The 18233-nt window shown below is 45.5% G+C and overlaps 1 protein-coding gene across 1 annotated transcript; it reads left to right on the top strand.

The window, feature by feature from the left end:
• The first annotated feature begins 2856 nt into the window (after nt 1–2856).
• Nucleotides 2857–16345, top strand: CHMP4B (charged multivesicular body protein 4B). The gene is made up of 5 exons (XM_069952783.1): nt 2857–3193; nt 9580–9757; nt 11992–12106; nt 13807–13933; nt 15902–16345. The coding sequence occupies exons 1-5, from the start codon at nt 3010–3012 to the stop codon at nt 15964–15966; spliced, it is 669 nt and encodes a 222-aa protein (XP_069808884.1). The 5' UTR covers nt 2857–3009; the 3' UTR covers nt 15967–16345.
• Nucleotides 16346–18233: the final 1888 nt, after the last annotated feature.

Genomic DNA, 18233 nt, shown 5'->3' with positions numbered 1-18233 from the left:
TCCAGAGCAGGAGAGGTTTTCTGTGGGGATTTGCTGCTTCTCTGGACACTTCCTGACATGGACAGAGGTGGCAGCAGAGAGCACTCTCAGACTGGAAAGAATACGCCACTTCCTGCAGGACATACAGCAGATGATAAGTACTGGAAGAATGGAGATTTTTAAATAGAATTTAATTACAAATCTATATAACTTTCTGACACCAGTTGCTTTGAAAGAAAAAGATTTTTGCTGGACAACCCCTTTAAGTTTGCGCCTCTAAGAATGGTTTGAGAGGGCAGAAAGATTGTTATGCACTTTGCTGTGTAGGTCCAGGTCCAGCAGATTGAGGCTGTGATCACACAGCATTTTTATTGCATTACCTTCTCTGATTTCTTTTTTCCGCTCTCACAGACGCATTTGCATTGTTCCCACAGTATCTAGTAGTTTATTAAACTGAACTAGAAACCAAACACTTCCTCCTCCCGGTCATGTGTGAGTCACCCGGCAGGATCTTTTTCCATGTCACATGATCACCTGATGATGGCGTCACTGAAGCTTTGCCTGGTGCAGCAGTGATAGTAGCTGTCTATGGAGAATACACCTGCTTCCTGCCACATCAGAACCGAGACCATGAAAGTGGCCGAGCAAACTCCGTCCCCCTACAGCAATGAGGAGCTGGCTTTCAGTCTGAACATGTCCGCCTCTCTATAGATAGTAGATTAGATAGTAGAATGAACAGATTCTGCTTCTCCCCTTTCTAATCCGCTCCTTTTGTGTGGTCTGATCCATATATTATCTCATTCATCCTGATCCATGCTCGGCTCTCATCGCTCGGCATTTGATTACCGGTGGCTGAAGAAGTTGGATGCAGCCTTAGGGAATCCTGGAAAACAAATAAAGCCTATGGCCGTATCTATGTGATCGAGGACTCCCTAGAGCTGCATCCAACTTCTTCAGCCTTGAGAAATTAAATGCCGCACAGTGAACATTGCTGAATCTAGTTTGATAGTCTCCACCTGAGACTTATGTAAGAAGGGTTGGTTATCTGGTGTGGGGTCTGAATACAGGAGAGATCTATTCTGGAATTTGTATATGTGAGGATCTGGTCTGTGGTCCTCTTGAGGGATCATTATACAGAAAAAGATCTGGTCTGGGGTCTGCGTATGTATTTAGGGGGATCTGGTTTGGGGTCTGTGTATGTGGCGATCTGGGCTTGGGGTCTTATGAAGGGTACCTGGTCTGTGATCCTCCTGGGGGATCTGTATACATAAAGAAATCCATGTATGTGGGGATCTGGTCTGAGGCCTGTATACAGGTTGGATCTGGTCCGAGGTCTGTATACAGGGGGGATTGGGTCTGTAAATGGGGGATCTTGTATGAGGCCTGTATACAGGAGGGATCTGGTCTGGGGTCTGTATACAGAGGGGTCTGGTCTGGGGTCTGTATACAGAGGGATCTGGTCTGGGATCTGTATACAGAGGGGTCTGGTCTGGGGCCTGTATACAGGATGGATCTGGTCTGGGGTCTGTATACAGAGGGGTCTGGTCTGGGGTCTGTATACAGAGGGATCTGGTCTGGGGTCTGTATACAGAGGGGTCTGGTCTGGGGCCTGTATACGGGAGGGATCTGGTCTGGGGTCTGTATACAGAGGGATCTGGTCTGGGGTCTGTAAATGGGGGATCTTGTATGAGGCCTGTATACGGGAGGGATCTGGTCTGAGGCCTGTATACGGGAGGGATCTGGTCTGGGGTCTGTATACAGAGGGATCTGGTCTGGGGTCTGTATACAGAGGGATCTGGTCTGGGGTCTGTAAATGGGGGATCTTGTATGAGGCCTGTATACAGGAGGGATCTGGTCTGGGGTCTGTATACAGAGGGATCTGGTCTGAGGCATGTATACAGGAGGGATCTGGTCTGAGGCATGTATACAAGAGGGATCTGGTCTGAGATCTGTATACAGAGGGATCTGGTCTGTATATGGGAGGGATCTGGTCTGTATACGGGAGGGATCTGGTCTGGGGTCTGTATACGGGAGGGATCTGGTCTGTATACGGGAGGGATCTGGTCTGGGGTCTGTATACGGGAGGGATCTGGTCTGGGGTCTGTATACGGGAGGGATCTGGTCTGGGGTCTGTATACGGGAGGGATCTGGTCTGGGGTCTGTATACGGGAGGGATCTGGTCTGAGATCTGTATACAGAGGGATCTGGTCTGTATACGGGAGGGATCTGGTCTGGGGTCTGTATACGGGAGGGATCTGGTTTGAGGTCTATGGGGGAGATGACTGGTTATGTACTTAAACACTGGAGCTTTAATCTGATTGGTTGCGAGACCTGAGCTGTACCCCCTGTACCACCTTTCCTCCCATTACTATGGCTGGCACTGTTATGGAGACATTATTGTGTGGAGTATCACGTGGTTTCCTATCTCAGGTAGCAGGGCTCGGCTCTTGTCCTGTAATGACAGGGCCGCCATGAGCTCACTCCCACATGACTGTGACACACATCTCCCGTGTGAGGAAATAGCCCTCCCTACGTCACACGCCCGCACACCCATGTCCAACACGCATGCGCATACGGCTGGGCAGCCGGCGACGTCACGTCACACTAGTTGCTGCTAACAAGCTTCCCCATTATGGTAAACTAAAGGCGGCCATCTTTGATGTGGTTAAACTGCTCATAGACATCCAGAAAATACTGCATGAAGAACGACAAAAGCAAAGTTTTCCCGCCAAGACTAACAGCACAGCTCTGATAGACTATAGCCTAATAGTGTTAAGCAGTTTCTGTTAGGATTTGTGTAGTCAGCCCGAAAGCATAATGGCCGCCGGACCGTCAGAGACACGCCCCCATTCCGTGTGAGGAGAACGCGTGACTTGCTGACGTCATCACGCCGGGGCTGACGGGTCTAGTCCGGTTGTTGTCGTCGCAGGGAAGGAGCGTCTCTCAGTCAGTGTCGGCTGAGCTCCCCGCGCCAGGCCCGCTCTCTCGGGGGTCTCTGTGTAGTAGAGTGACGGCTGACACCGGGGGGAAATGTCGGTGTTTGGGAAGCTGTTCGGTACCGGGGGTAAGGGCGGCAAAGGCCCCAGCCCCCAGGAGGCCATCCAGAAGCTGCGGGACACCGAGGAGATGCTGACCAAGAAGCAGGAGTTCCTGGAGAAGAAGATAGAGCAGGAGCTGACGACGGCGAGGAAGCATGGCACCAAGAACAAGCGGGGTGAGGAGGCCCCGGGGCATGCTGGGAGGAGGGCTGCACTACTGCTGGGAGGAGGGCTGCACTACTGCCGGGAGGAGGGCTGCACTACTGCCGGGAGGAGGGCTGCACTACTGCCGGGAGGAGGGCTGCACTACTGCCGGGAGGAGGGCTGCACTACTGCCGGGAGGAGGGCTGCACTACTGCCGGGAGGAGGGCTGCACTACTGCCGGGAGGAGGGCTGCACTACTGCCGGGAGAGGGCTGCACTACTGCTGGGAGAGGGCTGCACTACTGCTGGGAGAGGGCTGCACTACTGCTGGGAGAAGGCTGCACAACTGCTGGGAGAGGGCTGTACTACTGCTGGGAGAGGGATGCACTACTGCTGGGGGACAGGCTGGGAGGAGGGCTGCACTACTGCTGGGAGGAGGGCTGCACTACTGCTGGGAGGAGGGCTGCACTACTGCTGGGAGGAGGGCTGCACTACTGCTGGGAGGAGGGCTGCACTACTGCTGGGAGGAGGGCTGCACTACTGCTGGGAGGAGGGCTGCACTACTGCTGGGAGGAGGGCTGCACTACTGCTGGGAGGAGGGCTGCACTACTGCTGGGAGGAGGGCTGCACTACTGCTGGGAGGAGGGCTGCACTACTGCTGGGAGGAGGGCTGCACTACTGCTGGGGGGACAGAGGCTGGGAGTGGTGGTACTTCTCTAAATATAGAGGTCTGCACTACTGCTGGGAGTAGTGGTACTTGTGTCTATATAGAGGGCTGCATTACTGCGGGAGGGGGGACATGCTGGGAGTTGTGGTACTTCTCTATATAGAGGTCTATACTCCTACCGGGAGACTTGCTGGGAGTAGTGGTACTCTAGAGGTCTGCACTAGTGCTGGGGGCATGCTGGAAATAGTGGTACTTCTCTATATAGAGGTCTTCACTACTGCTGGGGGACAGGCTGGGATCAGTGGTACTTATCTGTATTGAGGTCTGCACTTGTGCTGGGGGACATGCTGGGAGTTGTGGTTGTTCTCTGGAGGTCTGCACTAGTGCTGGGGGACATGCTGAAGGTGGTGCTACTTATCAGGGCAAAGGTCAGTAAAGAGGTCTGCACCACTGCCAGGGAGGGACATGCTGGGAGTTGTAGTACTTAGAATCGGGTCACCGGTATGGAAATGGGTCTGCATCACTGTTATAAGATGCTGGGAGTTGTGGTACTTCTCACCAGTGCAATGGTCAGGAAGGGTGATGATCTCTGTATGCTCTTTATCTGCCATCTTGAGTCGTCTTTCACCTATTATCGGTATATAGTGTAGGAGCACAGACCTGTAGTCACTACAAAGGTCATTGGAAACTACTTCAGAGATAAGTGAACAACCCCTTTAAGGCCTGGAATGGATAAGTGTCATGATGTAACTGCCTCGCTTTGACCTATTGATAGTTACCTGTCATCTTTAAAGGGGCACTCAGGCGGCACTGCGCCCAGGAGTGGACAGGACCCTGCAGCCTCCGCGGTCACATGCTCATACGTTCCAGGAATACACATTGCCGGCCTGTCTCCTGCCCACAGTGTGCATTCCTTCACCACTTCCTAAAAGGGATTCTCCATATAAACTTCTCACCTGTTTGTGTGGAGCGACGCTCACATGCTGCTTCATTCAGACTCGACCACAGAGAGCTGGACACCATCCTTTGCTTATATATACCTAGAGTGGAGCCGCAGCGCTCATACTTTACTGACACTCCATTCATACAGGGGCACTCCGGACCCCGCTCTTATGATCAGTGGGGATCCCAGCAGTTAGACCCTGTAGTTGTTGTCATAGTGTTTGGCTACCTGTGTCTGTGGTCTTGTTATAGTTCTGGATGTGTAAAGTATATAGGAACGGAGCTGGCTCCATCTGGATCGGAAGAGGTATGGGAAACATACAACTTAGGGAAGTCCTTTTGGGTTGTAGAGTTCCCAGGGATTATATGAGACTGGATTTTCCAGGTGGACGAGGCTTCCCGATGTGTTATTCAGACTTCCTGCTGTATGTAACTTCCCTGTCAGCCAGCGATACAATGTCCCATAAAATAGGTCTCCTTTGCTCTCATTGTAGCTTTTCTATTATCGGTAGTCACCCTCACATCCTTACGTGTAAACAGCAGTGTGCAGGTGTCTACCTTGAGGTTGATAGGTCACATGATTGGGCAAAGTACAAACCGTCTCTGATCTGGCCGCTGGGCACTTGTTACCGAACTGGTGTCTATCTGTGTAAAAGAACCCTAAGAGACAGGGACCATATCATATATCTGTCCTTATTACTGTTCTGCACCTGCCATTCATGTGTGAGAGAGTCCCATGGGCATCTCTGAAGTAAACCACCTGCTCTCCCAGTCTGCACAGGGAATACCATGAATAGGGGGAGGCCGCACAGCGCTGTTCCGTTTCCACTAGTAGTGCACGTTACTGTGTACATTGAGATTCGCTAAATGAATGTGTTCAGAAAATGGACTAAATGTAGTTGCTTGTTGACTCCATTGGTCCATTACACTGTAGTATATACCAGCAGAGGGGGGATGTAATGGGAACATGTATATACACCACAAGCACATAGTGGCCTCCTCCTCACTCTATAGTCACTGTGAAGAACCTTTTAAAGGGGGTCTTTACCCCAAATGGGTTTTTGGCTGGTCTTGCACCCTTGCTTCCCTGGAAGCTGTGAGGTTATACCACGTTTACCACAAGTCCAATAGACTATATGTGTAGCGGACCTGTAACCTTTGTCCCCTGGAGATAAAGCAGTGTTATGCTACGTTTACACGAAACAATAATTCGTACGATTAACGATGTCGATGAGCAAAGTTTTATTTTTCTTCATAACTATCAGCGTTTAGACGGTATGATATATCGTACGGAAATTCGTTTTGCGATCGCTTAAAGCCTATCTCACACATTGGTTAAATCGGCGAACGACTTCACACGGAACGATCTGCGAATTATCAACGACGATTTGAGTAGTTGTTGAAAGATCAAAATGAACAATTTCTCGCTCGTCGTTTGATCGTTCGCTGCGTTTACACGTACGATTATCATTCGAATTTGATCGTTATCGTGCGAATTTGCACGATAATCGTTCCGTGTAAACGCAGCATTAGGTGTGAGCAGTATTGTGGACAGGGTGATGGATTTGTAGCCGGCACAGCTGAGTAAAGGAGTATTCATTCCTGCTGCAGTTTCCATAGTGATCCTGTGATTTGTTGCCTGCAGGTGTGACAGGTGGAGCGTCTGTGTGCGGACAGGGAGGGGCGGCACTGTCAGGCAGGGTGTGTGGTGGCTGGTCAGGGTGCAGGGACAATGTGTTATGGCTTCGCTCCATAGATGACGTGACGTTACTGGGAGGCGGGAACCAGTGGGGCAGGTTCAAGCTTGCAGCACATTCATGTCAGCAGGAAACTATATCTACAATATGGATCCTCATAGATCAGGGGGGTCAGACTCAAATACACAGTGGGCCGAAATTAAAAACTTGGACAAAGTTGCAGCCAACCTTGATATTTATTTTTTGAAAAAACTGTGTGCGTCTGTCTCCTGGAGCTGTACACTATGAGATGTGAAGAGAGAAGGGGAACTTTCAGCATCAGGAATATGATAATGGAATGGTCTGGGCAGTCACACGTGCCACAATACAATGTTTATAAATTTAACAATGGAGAAATGGGGTGAGATTTAAACTTTTATTATTTAATGGATTTATTTATTATATATAACATATATATCATTTAATAAAAAATATCATAATATTATATATAACAACACTTTTGTCGCCCCTTCCAATAAGTTAATTGCTAATACGGATCAACGTAGTACATAGGTGCTGCATTGATGCATTATCATGTTGCTCTATTGGAGGCAGGCTGAATCAATCTCTGAGCGAGGCAGCCACAGGAGGCCTAGAAGAGGCCTCCGGCTGCACTGACAATGGCTCAGCTCCCTGGTCACAGACAGCCCATCACTGGGACACTTATGCCATAAATTTCCCACCATGTGGGGACACAAAGTTCTGAAGCATGGCCACTGGCTTCTGCAGATATCCAGACAGACAAAGGCCACAGAACTTGTCACTACCCCTTAAGTGGTGGCATAGTGCTGTAAGGTTACACTACTACATATATAAGTAATCGGAGTGGTTGGTGGAGCAATGCTTCAGGACCATCCAATGAAATATAGGAGGCCGGAAAATGAAGCATGGCAACCAGGTGACGTTTGGGAGTGGGCGGATGGTTAAATAGAACATGACATATGTATATAGAGGTTGAGTAGGATGGATAGGGTCCGCCATACTGGGGGGGGGGCAGCTTTAGGAATGTATTTCCCCAGTGGGCCAACAATAATTGCACTGTGGGCCAAAGATTGACACCCCTGTCATAGAGGACCCTACACAGCAAATCTGCAGCTGAAGGGCCAGGATGTGAATATGGCCACAGACCTGTAAAACCACATTCACTTCCGTTGTATTATTGTTGGAGACTTAGAGGGCAGGTTCCAGAATGTGTGGATGTTCCCTCAGGCCATGTAATCACTTGTTGTCTCTGGTTACCTGGTGGGGAATACATGCAGGTATACAGGTAGTGCCGCATGGGTTCTCCAGACGGATTTCAGGGTTCTTTTGTGCGGCACACAATTATTATTTTTTATTTTTAAAGCGCCCTTCCAGAGGAATAAATCGTCTTCTAGTCATCCCCCCCCCCCCTTCCCCCATTTCCCCCCCCCCCCCCAAATTCCAAAGTCTTCTGTGCATTTCTATATACAGTTATAGGATATATATATATTTTCAGGATAGATTGGGCCCGACCGGTCAGACTCGTCTCATGGATGTGATATAATTCTGCTCTTTGGGACGTTCCGCTTCCTTGTTGCCTGCGAAAAGACCTTGGGAGGTCATTGTGGTCACGGCCGGGTGATTCACAAGTACACAGAAGGGTGCAGAAAGTGCTTATATAAGAGATATAACTTCAGCCCTCTCATTGTCTCCCCGTCACCCTACAGAGCCACTAGCCATGGCTACAGTCAGTAATCTGTCATCCAATCGGTGCTAACTCTTCATAGGATTTATTGTACACGAAGGGCCTCTCCTTTCCTTGGCGAGTGCAGCACAGACCCTGCAAAAAGTCACAATTTTGTGCAAATGCAGATTGATGTCCTTCAAAGCTTCTGCATCTCCCAAAATGCAATGCAGCGTGTGGGAAATGTTTGTTCTGCTTTTTGGTTTTGTAAGCAGTGAGATGTGGGTGCATGGTGCGAATGCAGGACATGTGATCGGGGTGGATCACGTGTGTTAACGGGATTAGAACTGGACAAAAAAAACCAACAGTGGTCATGAGGAAGAGAAATTTTCTTTCAAATCAATGTGTCAAAGGTTACAGGTGGTTGGTTTTGGGGGATGAGGGGGCGGGGCAAGCCATGGAATCCAAGCCAAGTCATTTACCCTGACACAGTGCTCTCTGCTGCCACCTCTGTCCATATCAGGAACTGTCCAGAGCAGGAGAGGTTTTCTATGGGGATTTGCTGCTGCTCTGGACAGTTCCTGACATGGACAGAGGTGGCAGCAAGGAGCACTGTGTCAGACTGGAAAGAATACACCCCTTCCTGCAGGACACACAGCAGCTGATAAGTACTGGAAGACTCCAGATATTTATATAGAAATAATATAGAAAAAAAAGGAACCAGTTTATTATAAATATATATATATATATATATATATATATATATATATATATATATATATATATATATATCTCTTTTCTGATGGAGTACCTCTTAAGAAGCCTGAAGGTGAAATAATTAGTAAGTCCTCCTCTAACATTCAGGAAGATTTATCCAAATTGTTGCCTAGCGAAAAAATGGGGAATTTGCCCACAGCTCCGCTTGGTTGGTGTCTTCCCCTTGTACCCCCAGGTAATCACCAACATAAGAGTGGTTGGATCAGCCTTATTTCTTTGTACATTACTAGTAATTGTCAGCGCTATATGTGATATAGGTGTCCTAGGATCGATATAATCCATTCTTCTAATGGGGCAGTCGCATCATATTTTTTGTCTATTCATTGTAATGTTATATGCTGACTTATACCACAACATGGCCATAGGGAACGGGTGCCCCACCTGCCGCCCTCCAGCTGTTGCCAAGCTACAGTTCCCATCATGCCTGGGCAGCTATGATGTCATATTGTAGTTTGGCAACAGCTGGAGGACCACAGCTTGTGATTCGCAGCCATAGGTACCCAAGCCTGTCATCTGGTTTATGCATATATGTTTCTTTGTGGCCCTTGGGTGGTAGATTTCATTGAGAGTATTTGTAGCGTTGTATCTCTAATGTCGTACCCTGGCAGAATATGTTAATTCATCTCCCATATTTCTTCTTTCCTCTCCACAGCTGCCCTACAAGCCCTAAAACGTAAGAAGAGGTACGAGAAACAGTTGGCGCAGATTGACGGGACGCTATCCACTATCGAATTCCAGAGGGAAGCCTTAGAAAACGCCAACACCAACACTGAAGTTCTCAAGAACATGGGCTATGCTGCTAAAGCCATGAAAGCTGCCCACGACAACATGTAAGTGAATCATCTTGTCACAATCGTGTCGTATTTCTGAGACAAAGAACTCGAGCACCGAGAACTTTTTAGCAGGTGTGGATACAGGAGACACATGACACTTAAAGCGTACCTGTCCTTTAAATGTCACTTTTCAGAAATCTGTAAATATCTATAGTACAAGCGATTATTAAAAAAAACTCTGTAATAGGTTTTAATAAGATAGTTTCCTACTGTACTGGTAAAACTGTTTTCCTACCTCCCCTCTCACTTCAGAAGAAGCAGGATTTCTGTGTCCCATTATGCTCTATGGAGAGGGGAGGGGTCCCCGTTCACTCCTCCCCCCTCGACCCCTCCCCCCTCCATAGGTTATAATGGACACAGCAAATCCATCCTCACTTTGCGTCTCTGTAATGTAGACGGCTTTGCCTGATAATGCACAGATAAGAAGTGTGGGGGGCTGCAAAACAGCTTTTTGAGTACAGCTTATTTGAGATTTTTTTTAGGCTTTTTTGCAAAATAAAACCTATTACAGAGTTTCTTAAAATCACATGTACTATTGATTTCGGCAAAAATATTTTATGACAGTAACACTTTAAATGTATAACTTTGACACCAGTTGAATTAATTTTTTTTTGCCCGCCAGAGTTTTTTTTAACCCCTTCCCATCAGCAATCTGTATATATATACACGTTCCTTCTGCACATTCCCCGATACCCCGTGCAGTAACAATGTGTGTGTATGTGTATATATATATATATATATATATATATATATATATATATATATATATATATATATATATATATATATATATATATATATATATAAATAATATTCCTGACTGAGGGGCTTCTGATGTGTGCGGAAGCGCTGCAGTGAGAGCTGTGCCGCACACATCAGTGTACCGGGGTCGGAGGTAATGAGGCAGCTGCGATCCCACAGCTGCGTCTTATTAACCCCTTAAGCGCTGAGATCTATAGTGATCGCAGCGTTTAAAGTATTCACTGAGAGATCAAGCACCTGTCACTGAGTGATCGGGACCCCTGCAGCATGGTTCCTGATCGCTTGTGCTGACAGGCGGGGGTAAGCCTCTACCTCAGTCCTGTTGGATCGGCGATCCATGTATAGAGTCTGCTCTCTGGCAGGCTCTATACATAGATCTCCGATAACACTGATCTGTGCTATGCTATAGCATAGCATAGCTTAGTATATGCAATCTATTGATTGCATCTTTTACAGTGAAACAAACAAAAAGCATTAAAAACACTTATAAACCCCCTCCCAATAAAAGTTTAAAATACCTACTTGCACATTATAAAAAATTTTAAAAATTGTCCGATCTATTAAAATATAATATTGTTCCCGCACTGTGAACGGCGTAAACGGGGGGGAAAAAAACACCAGGATTAATGATTTTATTAAATTATATATCAGAAAAAAAAAATTCTGTTACACCAATATGATATTAATAAAAAGTAGATATCATGGCGCAAAAAATGACACCCCAACCAGCCCTGTAGGTGGAAAAGTAAAAGCGCTATGGCTCTTAGAAGGCGAGGAGGAACATTGCATTAATTTGACCCGGACATCCATCCATCAAAGGGCTCTGTCTTGAAGGGGTTAAGCAACATGATTGTGCTGATATGGTTCCCAGCAGCACAGTATAGATCTACTCTGCTACCAGCTGTGTCTGCAGCAGTGCTTTACATCAGGGAAAAAAAAGAGTTATTCCGGTGCATGACATTGGAAGAGTGGCGGCAACTGGTCATCCGGGTAGGGAGCCGCGCTCTGCAGGGGTGATTGACAGGCAAAGAACTGTGACTTGTCACTGGTGGCTCCTTGTCCAGTTGACTAGTTGCCGCCCTTCTCCCAGCCTCAAGCGCCTGATTTAAAACTCCTTTTTCCCCCGATGTAAAGCTGCTGCTGCAGGCGTGGCTGGTATCCTCAGGGATCTGCACTGTAGATCTATACTGTGCAGATGGGAACTGTGGGACTTGTGCTGATTGCTTCTCTTTTAAGTGTCATGTATATTCTCTGTACCAGTTTTATGAGTTTTATCTTCTGGAGACACTGTCCGGAGTTGTTTGCCTACATTGCTAGATGTTCATGCACTCCTTGCTGCGGTATATGTCCTTATGAGTATGGACAGAGGGGTTTGGGGGGCATATCTGTAGCGGTCAGCTGATCACTGGGTAAGCTTTGATATGACTTGTACCATCACTCATGTTTGTTTTGTTTTTTTTCTTATTCAGGGATATTGATAAGGTGGATGAACTCATGCAAGACATCGCTGACCAGCAGGAGTTGGCTCAGGAAATCTCAGATGCAATCTCTAAACCCGTCGGCTTCGGAGAAGAGTTTGATGAAGTAAGTAGCAGACCACCATTTTATTGCGCCATTTGTTTCTGATCAGTAAGAGCCACACCTCTCACTTCAAACCCACTAGGTACAGCATTGTATTTAGTGCAGGCTCAAGTAAAAGGAAAAAAAAAAATAATAATAATAATTAATGTTGGTGTTGTAGTAGTAACCAGTGTTTGGGAGGCATTATAGAATTAGGATTTAGACTACATTTTTGAGTTTGAGTTGGAGTAATAGACTCTGCCGCGGCCATATCTGTTTCCTGGAGACGGGTTTGCAGGATGAGAAGATTGTAGTCCTAAAAGGTTTTCTCTGTGGTTATTGACATCTATAACCATCAGACCCGGTAGTGCTGTAACCTGAGTATTCCTCCCTGTACACGTTCACAAACATACAATGTGACGTCCCCTGTGGCTTTCAGGACAGTCGCTGTGCAATAGTCCTGCTGTAAGTGATCATATGTAGCTTGCAGTCATATGTAATATAAAAGTACACTATATAATTCTGCTTTTATTAAGTAGTTCATTAATTTTTTTAACATCTCCAGAAAAATCCTTGGCTTTTATTATAGTTAAAAACCAGATGCAACACCAGCATGAGAACTATGTACAATAGTTTGATCACCCGGAGATACAGCCGGGGAGAGGGCAGGAGCAGTGCCATCCACTGCCCGGCCACTCGCTAAGGGTCCATTTACACAGAAAGATTATCTGCCAAAGATTTGAAGCCAAAGCCAGGAACAGACTATAAACAGAGATCAGGTCATAAAAGAGAGCCTGAGATTTTTTCTCTTTCAAATCCATTCCTGGCTTTGGCTTCAAATCTTTGGCAGATAATCTGTCAGATAATCTTTCTGTGTAAATGGACCCTTACTCTGATATTTTAGCCTTATTATAGTCTAGGACAGGGGTAGGGATCCTTGGCTCTCCAGCTGTTGCAAAACTACAACTCCCATCATGCATGGACTGCTAAAGTTTGGGCTGTACAGACATAATGGGAGTTGTAGTTTTACAACAGCTGGAGAGCCAAGGTTCTCTTCCCTTGGTCTACGAGGATAAAGGGAATTGGTGGCTGGCCGGGAATCAAGCACACTGCTACTGAGTTCTCTCCCTGTTATATCTCCTGATCACAGCAGGTCTCGATAGCGCTCTATAACAGTTGATGTGTCCAAAGTTATTTATAATGACAGTGACTTTTTAATATATAAATCTGTCAGTAAGGTTTTCAGTCATTTCCAGTGATGGTGAGGATTTGTGTTGTAAGGTGAGGATATCTGTATGTTTTCTGGCGGATTTGTCCTCAGGTTAGGCTCGCTGTGTGCAGTAAATAGGATTAGGGCTGTGCGGTTCCAGCAGCACTGACTATTTTTAGCAGGGTTGCGCTCGGCCCCTGTAATTACCACAATTCCAGGCTAAACGCTTGCTCGCTGGCATGGAGATTACAGGAACAAGTGAAATTAATGCTGACTGTAAACTAACTTGTCAGGCGTCCTGCAACGCTCTGTGAGCTCACTGCAGGCTCATTTAGGTAGCAGTCATTTGTCACCTCTAATTTGTAAGTGGATAAGAACCTCAGATAACCCTACACTGTACCGCTTATCCGTCCATATCGGCACCTCTTTTACACCAACACAGGACTATGATGTCTATTGATGATATGAATGTGATCATGCATTGCTGATTCTAACCTATTTCTGTTCATTCCAGGATGAATTGATGGCAGAGTTGGAAGAACTAGAACAGGAGGAATTAGACAAGAACCTTCTGGAGGTCCATGGTCCAGAAACTGTACCCCTTCCAAATGTGCCTGCTGCCTCTCTACCAGCAAAGCCTGGTAAGTTTTATGACCACTCACACACAGCTGTAGTTATAACATAGTATGGCCCTTCATTACGAGACAGGATATGGTTTATTTTTAACCCTAGGATATATACCAGGCAGGTTTACATTCTTCTACTGTAGATTTACCTACCACATCTGCTGGAAGTTTGTTCCTACCATCTACTACTCATAGAGTAAAACAATTTCATGTTGCAAATGATCTTTCCCTTTATTATCCAACTTTTGAAAGAGAATTAGAGGCTCAGTGGATGCTCTGGTCCATGTTTACTGTACAGGGAATCAATGGCATTAGCCTGGGTGTGCTGTACAGCTGGCGTCATGGCTCTGATTGGTAATGTCTGTAATACTACACATTATATCTGAGCTGTTGTATGGTAAACCCTGGTAAACAAAGATCGGGACACCCCCTGGAGTGTGTGTGTGTGTATATATGTGTGTATATATTTTCACATGTCATTAGACATATCATAGAGTGAACACAAACTGTAAGGGAAACATTTGCACCTTTTTCTGTTTTGGCTAAAAGTACTGAACAAATTACTGTCAATCCAGTCCTTTGCGGTCTGACTGGGGCTTGGAAAAAATCTGATGCATATCTAAGGCTAGCTTCACATCTGCCCCACAGGTTGTGTTTGGTGTAGAAAAACCAAACCAGGTGGTGTGTTGCACAATGGACACTGACCCATTGACTTTAATGGGGTCTGTCCATTTCTTTAGCAGGATTTGACCAGACAAAAGTACTGCTTGCAGTTGTTTTTTTGCTTGGTCAGATCCTGCTAAATTAAATGGAATCTGCAACAGAACTCCTGCTCAGATGTGAGCCTAGCCTAACACTCATGCAACTCCGGCCTTTAGTCTCTATAGAACACTGTGACCTGCATTTATTGTCCACCTTTGCAAACTTATTGATTGGTTGGTAATTTCCTCCAGTGCATCTAAAATGAAACATTAAAACAAGTTAAAGTTCATTAATACGGGATGTGTTGGGTCACTGCTCTGCAGCAGACCCATGTGTCATTGATGGGACATGATCCAGCACTGTAGTCTGATTTTGATTTTGCTCCCTACTTCTTAATATGCATTTGGTAGTAGGAAATTACAAGGAATGATGGGATAATTAAAACTATTTATAAAGTTACTGTAATTTTAGATACATTGAGAAAAAAAATATATAAAATATATATAAAATCTCTGCCTCCCTCTCCCCCAGGCCATATCTTTGCATCGCACAGACCCGGTGTGATCAGTAACTTTTCACATGTCTCATGACACCTAGAATCAAGGAAGTCCAACAACATCCAAAATAGTGCAAAAAAAAAAAAATCTTTAAGGCTTTTAAGTATTCCTAAGTACAAGTACCTGTAGTTGGGGATGCAGTAAAGCCTTGAAGATTTTTTTTCACTATTTTGGATGCTGTTGGACTTTCTTGATTTCTGTATGTTGAGGAGCTGTCACTTGAAATTGTTGGCGAACTAATGTGCACCACTCTAGCCAATTGGACGTTGTTCGCCGGTGCTGCTGGATCCTGTTACTTTGACTGTCAAAGGTTACTCCAAATAACAGTAACCCTTTAAGCCCTGTGAAAGTATTTAGATTAATGCATATCACCATCCTGTTCTATCCTATTACAGAAGCAGATGGTATATTGAAACATGTAATTCCAGACTCTGACACTAGGGGCTGCTCTTGTATTTTTTTCCTTTTCTTTTTACCCCTGGATTTGAAAGTTTTCTCTCATATAATGGCAGTAATAGAGATGAATGCAACCACAGTAAGTTCGGGTTCACAAAACCCAGATCGCTCAGCATTTGACTTCTAGTGGCTGGAGAAGATTGATGCAGCCCTAGAAAAACTAAATCAGTTAAACATTGATAATATGTCAGTGTCCATGACTGCTCTGTGTCACCAGGGGAGAAATCTGTATATTCAAGTAACTAATGTCTTATATTTTACATTTTAGCCAAGAAAAAGCAAGAGGAGGATGACGATGATATGAGAGAACTAGAAAATTGGGCAGCAGTGTAAAGTCTAGAGAAATCTTACAAGATCCAGTGACAGACTGCTTACCTATTGGAATTGGGTGTACATATATGTGGGATGGAAGGGGGAGGGGTACAGAAATGGACTCAGTCTTTCTCCACCCCTTCTTCTTTCTCTGCCTGAAGCCCGGAGCGTCAATTCATAAAAAACAAACACAAAACTGAAAGCGCCATGGCTCATATTGACCGGATTTGGATATGGTGACGACGTTTGTCTTCTTCATCCATCACTTTCAGTCCAGCGTTTGGCTCAGCCTACAGATGGCAACCAGACAGCCATCATCAGATCCTTGACGGTTGCTTCCCCCGCCCTATCCGCTTGGCCTCATGTGCCTGTGCTCTCAATAAAACCTTGACTTACATTACTTAGCTCTCGTATTCCGATCCTGTCTCAAGCTTGTGATCTTAGAATAGCAAATGTGCTGCACGGTATACAACACAGGCTTCAGAACTGTGAATGTCACTTGCATATTAGTGTCCTTGTTCACATCAGTCCTCTTAATACTACTCGCATTGTTCTCTTTAGTCTTAGAGGGATCAGGCCGCAGCACAAAGGACTTTACAAGCATAAGAGTCATACAAGCAGTCAACATAAAGCAATTGTATATTGGCTGTACTGAATCAATTAGGTGTAATAAATTCTAAATTCCTCAATCTCTATACAGTTGAAATCATGGAGTCTGACCACTAGGTGGCGCTGTGGCCACATACAGATTCAGACTCCAATGCATCCAGTTGATGTGTATTCAGGGTATTAACACTACATCGGTTGTAGTTGTTTCCCCCTTTAAGCTACGGATGGAAGAGAAACACTACAAGTAGCGTCGGGGTCCTTGGTCTGTCCACACGTGAACGCTGGCTTTCATTTTTTAAACCTTCACAGTATCTTGTTTACAAGCATCTCGGAGCCTTTTTCTTCAATCACCTCACACAACCATGTGCTCTTCTCTGCCCGGGGGAGGAACAAGTAGATATCGGCCTAGAAGAGGTAAAATTCGTAAACCACAGGATACAAGTTATAATAATTTAATATTTTGAGCTGTATTTCTTTTCACACCAGTAATGTTACCTGTTTAGTTTGGATGATACGTGTGTTTATTTCTTTTTCCTTTTAAATATTACGTTGGAAATAGTTTGCACTTTCTAATAAAAAAAAAAAATTATCTATATTCCTATCTTGTTTTTATGAAACAATTGCCATTTTTTTTTTTTGCTTAGCCTCCTTTTTAATAAGTGCAACCTGAATGGGAAGAGGCACGGCTCTGACAGACGTGTGCGTATCCGTATATACAGTGAATGGCTGCACAGCTCTAGCTTTGTACATGGAGTGAATGTATTTTGCAATACTGTACGTCCCTGTTTATAACATTTCCAATTACTTTGAGATTGCATTCGCTCATGAAAAAGAAAATAAAATATATTTCCAAAAGTGAACAAGAGTCATTTTGTTCTCTGCTCCAGCCCCAAAGGCTTCACGCTTATGTAATACTATAATTCATTCAAGAAGCTGAGGTATGGAGTGCTGTTGGTGTGATGCTCGACCGGTCACGTAGTTAGTTGTTACAAGTGACTGCTGTGGTGGTTGGTCGGTTGTGTTGCACAGCTCAGCCAGAGGTATAAGTGTCGTGAGGCCAGTGCTAGTCCAGCACACAGGTGTGATGTTGGTACCTGCTTTTAGTGTTGTGGCTGGCTGTACTTACCCAAAATGTTCGGTGACCTGCTGGGCTGTGATGGGCCCCTTGGGTTCTTGTCACGGTAGTCCTGAGTGGCAATTGACCCACCCGGACTATCGGTACCGCTGCCCACAGAAAGGGGGAAAATGTCTAGTGTATATATAGGTGCTGGTGCGGAGGAAAAATGAGTCCCAGTGATAAAAAAAATAGAACAGCTTTACTGTGCAGTCTCTGCATAAGATAAAACACTTTGGCAGCAAATAGATCATCTTTGTACAGGTAATAGTGCTCAACTGGGTCTGTGCTACAGAGATACTCGAAAGTGCTGAATATAGTAGAGGTAGTTGTAGCGGTGCTTGTAGAGTTTAGAATAGAGTGGAGCAGTGTAGAGGAGTTTGTCAAGGGAATCCCAACCCAAACTAGTACTGTGCTCTGCCGCAACTGTAGAGGAATACTTGAGAGTGAGGAGTTAACTTATACCCGTGTGTAGACTAGTGTCTGACCACCTTCTGCCCTACAGTGTTGAGGTACTCGTCCTAATAGGGTGATACAAGCCCCACCCGTGGTTACCTGGGTGAAG

This window comes from Dendropsophus ebraccatus, chromosome 14 (genome assembly GCF_027789765.1).
Source record: "Dendropsophus ebraccatus isolate aDenEbr1 chromosome 14, aDenEbr1.pat, whole genome shotgun sequence".
NCBI lineage: Eukaryota > Metazoa > Chordata > Amphibia > Anura > Hylidae > Dendropsophus > Dendropsophus ebraccatus.
This window is presented reverse-complemented; position numbering and strand designations above follow the sequence as displayed.